General features: G+C 46.1%; 1 protein-coding gene across 1 annotated transcript; it reads left to right on the top strand.

Annotated features, from left to right (window-relative positions):
* Positions 1 to 6: 6 nt before the first annotated feature.
* Positions 7 to 10,300, top strand: LOC311248572 (receptor-type tyrosine-protein phosphatase S-like). The gene is made up of 4 exons (XM_084339434.1): positions 7 to 288; positions 402 to 537; positions 625 to 769; positions 8,956 to 10,300. Exons 1-3 carry the CDS (start codon positions 46 to 48, stop codon positions 741 to 743), a joined length of 498 nt encoding a protein of 165 aa, XP_084195560.1. The 5' UTR covers positions 7 to 45; the 3' UTR covers positions 744 to 769; positions 8,956 to 10,300.
* The last annotated feature ends 418 nt before the right edge of the window (positions 10,301 to 10,718 follow it).

Here is a 10,718-nt window from a genome sequence, read left to right as displayed (position 1 = left end):
AGCCCGCCGCGCAACATCCAGGCGCGGATCATCTCGCAGAACACCATGATGGTGCGCTGGGAGGAACCCGAGGAGCCCAACGGGCAGATCAAGGGCTACCGGGTGTACTACACCATGGACGACGCCCAGCCCATGAGCCTGTGGCAGATCCACAACGTGCAGGACAGCATCATCACCACCATCCAGAGCCTGGTGGCTGCGGAGACCTACACCATCAAGGTGCTGGCCTTCACCTCCGTGGGGGACGGACCCTTCTCGGAGCCATCCACGTCAAGGTGCTGCAGGGAGGTAAGGACCCCCCGGGTCGTCTCTTCATACTGGGGGGCTTTGCCGCGCTGTCGTCGGAACTAGAATCGTTCAAACGGGGGCATTTACTACAATGTGTGTGATGTGTTTTTTAGTCCCCGGACAGCCGACCAAGTTTCAGGTGGGAGCTGTTTCCGACGTCAGCGTCGAGCTCACCTGGGAGTCGGCCCACGAGAAGGAGGGCATCATCAACTACGAGCTCCGCTTCAAAGAGGCAGTTTCGGCGGCCAGGTAAGAGAGCTCATCGCTGGCGTTTTTAAGGACACCTTTTTAAAACGGGGACGGAGGAATCGCCAACCCTTTTTCTCTACCTAACAGGTAAAGAGGACATTCGGACCCATGTCCTCCTACGTGGTGGAGGGCCTTCGCCCAAACACGGAATACTTCTTCGGTCTGGCCGCCATCTCGAGCAAAGGCATCGGAGCCTTCACCAATGACGTAACACAGAGGACCCTGCAAGCCAGTATGTAGCCCTTTTCCTGCTCTCCTCTCGTGTTCTCTCTGTGGGCTGTGGGTGGGCTGGAGCCGAGTGCTTAACAGTGTCCTCAGAATCTGGATTATTTTATTGTCACGGCTTTTTAAAATGTACATACATTCAGAGAAAAACGTGAGATGCTTGTTTTTCCCCGGTTCCTCGACCGTAGTAGATTTGTAAACACAATGCACAACGCCATCTATACAAAACTATACAATACAAGGTATATGTTTTTTTTTTGACATGGTAAAAATATAAATAAAGAATATATTAAAATATGATTCTACAGTGTAAGTAGCAGCAGTGTGTGCGTGTGTAATAAGTGTGCTTGTGTGGTGTGTAAGTCACTTAAGGTGCTTTTGTGTGTATGCTCATGTGATGATTCAGAGTCTGTCCGTCAGTAGCTGTTCAGTGTTCTTGTGGATGTGGTTGGACCTGAGACTGCCCAAACAGTTTGTGGTTTGGGTGGCTGGGGTCTGTCAGGATACTGTTGAATATACTGTCTATGCGGGGTGGGTTAAGGTTTAAGGTTTTTTTTTGTGGACCTTTACTCAAGTGATCGATGACACTGTGAATCTTCTCTCTGACTCCAGGCTGTAACCTCGCTCTTGTGAAATGTTAACGTCATCGTCATCACCTTTGAACTATGACTGTGTTTTGTTCAGACATACTCAGGGTTCAAAGCTGATCCAGTGTTTGCAGAATTATTATGCCTGTCTTTTCTTAAGGGATATGTTGTTGAACTCTTACTAAAAAAAGACATGTGATCTAATCATTTAGATTAGATTATATCTGTTTGATATAGATTGTTTTTTTTCCCCCGAGGATCATTGTTCTTTTGGTTTTTTTTCCTCATGAAAATTACATTTTACACAATGCACTGTTTTGTTTTTGTGGAGGACAGAGGTGTGTGATGATCACTGCTTTACAGCCGTTTAACCTTTGATTTGTCCATCGGTGCTAAATACGTAGAAGTGTACCCTATATTGTAAAAAAAAATAATCAAGTCTATGTGGACCGATAACTTTGGGCAGTTTCCTTATTTACCTTTTTCACTTCTGTTCATATTTGCTTTTCTTTTACCAGCAGCAAGTGCACTTTTCTCCCCCGTGACAGAGACACAAAAAATGTCCTCGCTCTCCAGTGACTGCCATGGCTTTCTGTGGGGGAGGAGAGGTTCAGGGTGGGTTCAGGAATCATAGGACGAGCAGCAAAGCCCTCCTATCAGCCACCATCGAATGCACTCACAGAAAGCCCGCCTCCCAATTTTTTCTTTTTACCAGCAGATCAGCACTGGTATTTTGTTTTGCAGATGGGAGCAACACAACTGAATAATTTAAAAACGCAGACAGTTAAAAATAACAGCAGTGACACCATGGCACACAGTAGGTTGAGGAGAGTGAGCGCTAACGGCTTAACCGATAAAATATTCAACACCGATTGAGGTGGCGGCCTGGCGGGATATTAAATGCACAGTCTCCTGCCTTCCTCAGGGGCTACATCGCATACAAAACACTGAAGTTGCATATAGAGGTTTTGCACATTATTGCTATAAGAATTTAACAATAATGGAGCTGGATTTAACGGGATTATGGGTGGGATCAGAAACAGCCCGTGAACATATATTCATTTTGGGATACTGGTGACGGGAAATAATCTTTGTAAGACCGCAGACTGTAACAATAACACACTATATTAGGTATAAGAGAAACGTTTGTCCTCTGTGAGATTGACTGGGATTAGACTCTGGAAAGCCATGGCAGTGGGAGGAGACCTCTTTTAACACATTTTCTGTTTCTACCAGCGCACCTTGTTGGCCGTAACCCACCTCTGGGGTGTGTGGGGCTTTAGGACAACCACCTCACAATTATATACACAGACAGTGCAAAGTCACCGAAGAGACAACCAGTTGCATGCAACACTCCCTCCCACCCACCGGGGGTGCTGTTGAAAATCTACCACTGCATCCTTGATCTTTGACCACTCCTAGGCATGAACCATCCTATATATATACATATATATATGTCCATCCAACTCCATCTCTGTCTCTGCGTCTCAAGTGTGTGTGTGTGTGTGTGTGCGTGCGTGCACATCTCTGCCTGTCGATGTAACGCCTGTGAGTCCCTCCCCTCTGTTATGCATTGTTTTCTGGAACGGTAAGCTGCGATGCGGATTGGATCGGATACACTCCTTTCTTTTTCTCTCTCTCTCTCTCTCTCTCTCTCTCCATTGCTCGCTCCCCTCTCCTCCTCTCTCACTCTCTTTTTTGTCACTTGTTCCCGCCATGTGAAATGGAACAAAACGCTTCTCCTCTGAATGGCTTGACATCACCTCGCTTTACGTTGTCTCTTCCTCCTCTTTCAGTTGAGTCTTTCGAAAAAGTTAGATCTTTTTTATTTAAATTTTTTTTTTGCATTTGTTTTCCGGATCGCTTCAGCATCATGGCCAAAATGTTAGATCGCTGCTGTTTCCTTCCTGTCCTTTGGGTTCTCCCTCTCGTGAACCCAAGCGTCCGCCACAGCTAACAGTGAGCAGCATGGCCCTCTTAGGGATAGAGCTAGTAGTGGTGAGAGTAAGTATACTCCGGTGGCCTTTCTCAAAGATCTCCGCTTGAGTTGAGGGACTCAGAGCGCCACAGACATCAGGTTCTTCTAGACGTTTTTATTTTTGGGGGAATAGCGCCCCTCCTCAATCAGGTGTGAGAAAGAGCTAATGGCCTCTCTCACCACTGAGGTCAGGAAGATCACAGACTCAGGCAGACAGAAGAAAACAGTTCCCACAATGCAACACAACACAATACAATACAAAACAATCAATCACAAGTTGATCTTTTGGATGCCTTTGAGGTAAGTGGTTGTTTTTGGTTGGGATCCAGTCTGCCATTATAATAACCCTTTGACCCGATGACTTCGACACTCAAGAATATGCTTGTAGACGTCATACGTGACCTGGTTAAATATTAATTAATTTAATTTGAAAACACCACCACAGTAGGGTGTATGTACAGTAAGCCCACCAGTGCTCTAAAAGGCTTGCTAACACCCCTATTTCTGTTTGGGTATTGAAATAGGGGTTTAGGGTTGAAAATGTGTGTGTGTATCCTAAGATCACAAATCTAATCAACACATATGTCTACTTTTGGAACAATAGCTCTCAGTATTCTGGGCGGTTGCGTGCAGCGCTATACTGTGTGGAGAGAGACATTTGACTGCAGCACTCTTCCACTGGCCCCCAAAATATTCCGTAGCCTCTCTCAGCTAAGAATCCAATTACCTTGGTGTGGCGCTGCCAGACACCGTCATTAAAAAACACACCTCATTGGAGTGGCATAAAATTGCTAGACATGTGTGCGCGCGCGCACACACACACACACACACACACACACACACACACACACACACACACACACACACACACACACACACACACACACACACACACACACACACACACACACACACACACACACACACACACACACACACACACACACACACACACACACACACACACACACGCTCAGGGCTTCAGTGTAATGAGGAAGCCTTATTTACCAGCTGCCTGCCTGGGCCAGCTGCTCTCACTCCGACATATCTGAACACTAATATCACACTAGGAAAGACCCAGAGGAACAAAAGAAAATGATATACATTGAGAATCCTTGCCTGGATTTGAGCCTGCATGTTATCTGGCAGACTGGACCTCTTTGCCAGTAAAGTAAAAAAAAAATTAAAGACAGACGATAATATATATTTTTTTCTTGTTTGCTTTACTGTCATTTTTTATCTCTGGTACAAAATGTTCTCAGAGCATTGAGGTCTGTGTTCAGTCATTGTGGCGTTACCAGTGGCTATTGTCATGGGGACCACTCTGCCAAGAACCTCTGAAAACCCACTATTAAGTCATCTGCCATCGCCCACTCCCCACGAGCCTCCAGGGCTGCCCCTGCATGTGATTCGGAATAACCTCTGCAATTCAGCAGGATCTCAGTCATTTCTTTTTGGGGGGGGGGGGGGACGACGACTCTCGATTTCATCCACAGTGGGTTGAGGATGATCTCTTCACCGGGTGTGATTGGCAGCAGTGGCCCTCATTCAGAAGCAAGGCCTCATGGAAAACGCCGTCCCCTAGTCAGACCAGGTTGATCCGCGCCGCTTTGTGAGGCCACTCGGTCACGGCTGTGCAGGGTCCGCAAGCAGGAAGCCCGGTGGGTTCCCCCGTCGGTCCTCCTCACCATTACCCGTCCACGAGGCGTGGTAATGGAGCCGGAGACGGACCCTGGGGTGGGGGGGGGGGTTAGGGGAGGTGTGCAGGAGGGTGGGGGGAGACTGCAAGGCCCCAGAGTGGCAGATAAGAATCCCATTTCATAGCCTCGGAATTCATTTCACGCTTTGTCGATGAGCTATAGGCCAGACCCCGGGACGGCTTTGTTACACATTTACATTATACCTTGAAGCCGCCAGCAGTCAGTGGAGTGTTATCTCTCAGCAGATTCTAAATCCTCTGTATTTAGCCAAACAAGCAGTTTAGCCTCCCACTTACTGTAATTGCGGGAGGTTTTTAGATATATTGGACTGGTTGTACCAGCACAGCCATTTGCCATTGAGGCGGATTAATTCCTTAATGATCCTACAAATATGAATGTTAGGACATTTGACATTGATGATGATCAAAATGCAACAACAAATGCACACCATACAAATGCTCTCATACTAAAAAGCATTGACAATCTGTGTCATTGTAAGATCAACAATAGGGACAGAATAATGACCAGCAAACATTGTCAATTGAAGGACTCATACAGTAGTAAAACTTTCACACTAAAATGAAAGACTACGTTTTCACCTGGAGACGTTATAAAGATTTCATCTGGAGACGTCATAATGATTAGTTACAAAGGATTCGCCTGGAGACGTCATAATAATGAGCTATAAAGGTTTCACCTGGAGACGTCATAATGATTAGTTATAAAGGTTTCACCTGGAGACGTCATAATGATTAGTTATAAAGGTTTCACCTGGAGACGTCATAATAATGAGCTATAAAGGTTTCACCTGGAGACGTCATAATGATTAGTTATAAAGGTTTCACCTGGAGACGTCATAATGATTAGTTATAAAGGTTTCACCTGGAGACGTCATAATGATTAGGTAGACCAGCACTTTTTAAACACGTCAGGCTTTGTACCCAAAGCTTTCATTCACATCACGACAAACTTGAAGGCCAATATCAATACTGACATGACTTAATTATTTGTCAAATAGCATTGAGAAAGTCTCTCAGAGAGGCTTCAGTAGACCTTCAAGTGAAGCATTAGCAGACTTGTATAGTTCTGGTATTCATAATCCCACCATTGGCCTTTTGTGGGATATGATATATATGCAGTTTACTAAAGCTGGTGCCCTCGCCCGTCTTTACTCCTTATCGGGGCGCGAGGAGGTCTGTGCGGTGCGATAGCCGCGGACCCGGGCAGATTCAGAGTCCTTTTCACACGGCGAAGATTGAGAAGTGAGCGATCACTCTTGACGTGGGGAGTTTGCAAATACAATGAGTGGAAGGGAAAGGAGCTGAAAGGCTCAAAATCCAGTAAGACCGTAAGTAAATAAGCCCATTGGACACAGAGGAAACTCGGGACAGAGGCTGTGGTCCTGTCCTATTTAACAGTCAGTACTGTATATCTCAACAGGGAGGAGGATTCTCTGATTATCAAGACCCTTGTTTGGTTCTTTTAGTCTGTTTACGCAAAGCGGTAGTGCAGTGAGAAGGGTATCACAAACCTTTCATCAGTGTAGCAACACAGGCTACCTGTGCTCTTGTCTTTGGTGTCTTCAAAGTGGCACATTGACACAGGGCTTTGAGCTTCACTCTCATCCGTTGACGCAGGGCTTTGAGCTTCACTCTGATACATTGCCGCTGGGCTATGAAATGGGAGTTATCTAAACAGAGGAAAGACACATTATCTCCTCTGTCGAGGGCAGACACAGACAATCTCACAGGAATAGGTTTTCCCCAACAGCGCCCCCTCTCAGTCTTGTGGACCCTCCAGCCCAAAGTAAGGAGAGAGTAAAACAGTCCTGGTTACAGCACACAGCCAACGTTCTCCCTCCCATCAGCCCACAAAGGGTCCAAAATCATCACGTCAATAGGGCAATCGGAGGTATAGTTGGTTCAATATCAAAACGGGGCTAGTTTTTAATCCAAATTCAGTGACGGGAGTATATTTTTGGAGGGAGAGCGTTGAGGCTCACTGACTATCGAGTAAGAACACTCTATAGTCTGGTGCTGGTGGTAAGAAAGTCTTTAGAAGTTAGTATTTGTGGGAGCCAGGTACGTATGGTGTACAGACAGTACAGTACTTGTGTTTTATTTTAATTATTTTTTTTAAAGTTTAATTTTCCTTTTTTTCCTTTTTCACATTTCTTATGAGTTTGTCATTTTGAACCCTAACTGTTTTTGTGTTCTTTCTTTCGAGTCACCTTGGGTTACAGAGAAATCATTTCCCAGTTTCAGTTCACAATTAGTTTCTCCTGCTTTTCCTTTGGAATGAAAACACTTCTGTTGTTTCTGTGCGGTTCATTTTGAGTCCTGTGTTCCGCGGGGCCACTCTTTGTGGAACGCTTTTTATTTATTTTTTGTTGTTGTTACGATTTAATTTTGCTTTCGATTTATTTTAGCGCCATTATCGTACGAATGGGTGAAAGCGCACTAATGACCTATAGGCTCGTCGCCAATGAAGGAAGGGGATTTAACCGTATACAATGAAGGAGGGGGATTTAGCCTCCGCACAGGAGCATTGGAACAGACGGACCGAAACTCGACTTGAATAGAAATATTTCCATACGTGTCCCTCTATCCGTATAATGCCAAACCCTGGCAGCAGAGTGAACAGTTTTATCGCTCCTCGCACGACGCACTCACTCACTCGCTGAGCACAAGCTGTAAGAGCTTGGCACAGATTAGACGGGAGGGCTTTGAGTTTGATTTAGAAAGTTCACAGATGTGTAGTTTTTAATATGTTTTGGAAGAGCACTCTACACATAAAAAACAGCCACTGCGGTAGAAAAGCTTTTATACTATTAAAAAAATCAAAAGAGGGGCTCCGCTACTTTCCCCCCCCGCGCTTCGAGCTGAGAAATACAGCCTCTCTTTAGCTTAAGAGTCGGTACAGACCGCCAGAGAGAGATTTGTCCCTCCTTCGCGTTAGGGGTAGTGGGGGGGGGGGGGGGGGGGGGGGGGCGTAAAGCAGCGCGACTCTGAACGGGACCAAGCGGCTGCCTAAATATTAAAGGCAACCAACTTCTGTCTAGCCACGCCCAACTTGCGTCTAGCCACGCCCCCGCGGCGACGCGGCAGTAATCCCCCCTGTTTTTACATCGACAACTAGCTCAACTGGTAGCGCTGCCTTGCTGTGGATCCTGCGGTCCGTTGGTGACAAGTTTGATTCCCTTAAATTTTTATTTATTTTTTTAACGTGCATTCTTTCGCCGGTTAAGTTTAGGCATGTTAACTTTAAGCATTGTTTCGGAGTTGGTTAAGGTTAAGGTTAGGCATTGTTTCGGAGTTGGTTAAGGTTAGAAGGGTTAAGTTTAGGCGCTGTTAAGGAGCTGGTTAAGGTTAGAGTTTGTCTTAGAGAATGGCAATAGACAGCCTATTTCCGCGCTGCAGCTCTCTCGCGCTGCCGCGGTCACATGGGCGTAGTGGCCAATCAGAGAAACGCTAAACACATGTTGGTTGCCTAAAATATTCACGCGGACCGGCTCGTATATCAGACACTCCGGCTGCGTCCCGTTCCCCGTATCGCTCTAGAAGAGCCGATGAACGGCACACAGTCTCTCCAGCCGACTCGTCTCGTCGTTACGTATGCCTGTGTCATTGTCCCTTTATTCCTTTTAAGTTGACATTAAGCCTGACACGTTTTTCTTTGTTTTGGTTTTGACCACATTTTGCCTTCTTTGCCGTCAGTACATTTTCTTCAGTTGAATTATCCTTTTCTCTTTGAGTTTGGACCTTTCCTTTTATCATTTTCTTTATCTCTCCCATCTTTTTTGTTTTTTTGTTTTTCACCCCCCTTTTTCCCCCTTCCTCTCCCTCCTCTCCCTCCTCCTCCTCCTCCTCCTCCTCCTCCTCCTCCTCCTCCTCCTCCTCCTTCCTCCCTGTCCTCTCCACCTGACCAGAGCCCTCAGCCCCCCCTCTAGACATTAAGTGCAGCAGTTCCAGTTCCACCACTCTGCTGGTAAGTTGGCGCCCCCCGCCTGTGGACAGCCAGAACGGCGCCCTGGCGGGGTACACGGTGCGCTACCAGGTGGTGGGCTCGTCCGAGGCAGGCGGCGGCGGCGGGGAGCCCGCGGAGGAGCCGACCGTGCCCGCCACCGAGGAGCAGGTTCTGCTGCAGCGACTGGAGAAGTGGACCCAGTACCGCGTCAGCGTGGCGGCCCTCACCGAGATCGGAACCGGCCCCGAGAGCGAGCCCCTGGTCTGCCGTACCGACGAGGATGGTACTTGTAACACAATTAGTTTCGCCTGCCTTTCTTTTGGAATGAAAACACTTACCGTAATTCCTCTAATAGTAACCGGGTCTCAAATACAAGCCGGGTCTCTATTAATGGCCGGGTGCGCTCTTGAGCTAAGCAATTATAAGCCGGCCTCCTAATACAAGCCGGGTTACTAATATACTGAGCTGCATACTGAGCTAGTTACTTGATTTCACTTTGAAAACGTTGAAATGACCAGTGACCACCTGTAATTGCACTGTTTACTATTTCATACAGTACTTGGTTGGTTTCAATAAATGAACCCAGTACATTTTACTGGGTTCAAACTGACACAAAATGTTGATTTATTCATTATGATCCGTTTGAAAATTTGAAATATAGGCCTCCCTCTTATACAGGCCTCCTCCTAATACAAGCCTGGTACCCGCTACAGTTGAAACAAATACAAGCCGGGGTTACTATTAGAGGAATTACGGTATGTTGTTTCTGTCTGATTTCTTTAGCGCCGTTATCGTACGAATCGATGAAAGTGCACTAATGACCTCGTTACGCTCACACCCCTAGTGTCATAGGCCTTAGCCTCTGTGTCCTTAGCCTCTGTGTTCTTAACCAGAGAGGTAGTGCTTGCGCATCGCTGTGTGTAATGGCTTGTGTGCACAAGATATAAGAGAGAGGCCGGTGCTTCGAGTCTCGACCCGCAGACGTAAACCATCTGGAACCGGTTGGAGCACATATGTCCGCAGCATGTTATAGTGGGTCGACTCGTGAATAGTTCCACCCAGTGAATGAAGGCTGTATGGCATCATGTACACGTACGTTTAATCACGTCGTCTAAAATTGATCATTTTAAAGAAATAATCTAACACCCCGCTTGCTACAGCATGCTCATTGAAGTGTGTGGACACAGTGTTTTCATTCAAATGTGAACACATTTACATAGTATCTGTGTGTTCTAACTTCTCACTATCTTGTTTTTATTTGTTTTAATGTTCTATATGTGAACATTTTCCATTACTGCCTTCTTGGCCAGGGCCCACTTGAAAAAGTGGTTGACAATCAAAATGTAAAGGATAATAATAAAGGATAAAAAATAAAAATCTACAAATCATGTTATGATTTCTCAAAATGCGTGTGACTGCTACACTAGCTGGTTATGACGTACAATTAGCACAGGTTTTAATAGTAAAATCAGTTTACTGAGTTGTTCTGTACTGTTCAGTTGCTGAGAATTCACACTGATTTGATTTGAAACAAATAAAAACAACTAGAACCACAGATTAAGCTGCAACTGCAAATAGTTTGCGTGATATTGGGGCGGATTCACACACCCACCCACCCACACACAGACACTACCGAAATTATAATGTCATACCACCCACAATAGATAACGCTCTCTGGAAATCTAGTGTGTTGCGCCCACCCACATGTAATTTATAGCAGCCGTC

The sequence above is a fragment of the Notolepis coatsorum genome, assembly GCF_963971535.1.
Source record: "Notolepis coatsorum genome assembly, contig: SCAFFOLD_4696, whole genome shotgun sequence".
NCBI classification, from domain to species: Eukaryota; Metazoa; Chordata; class Actinopteri; order Aulopiformes; family Paralepididae; genus Notolepis; species Notolepis coatsorum.
The sequence above is the reverse complement of the archived record's forward strand: the minus strand, read 5'-3'. Positions and strand labels throughout refer to the sequence as shown.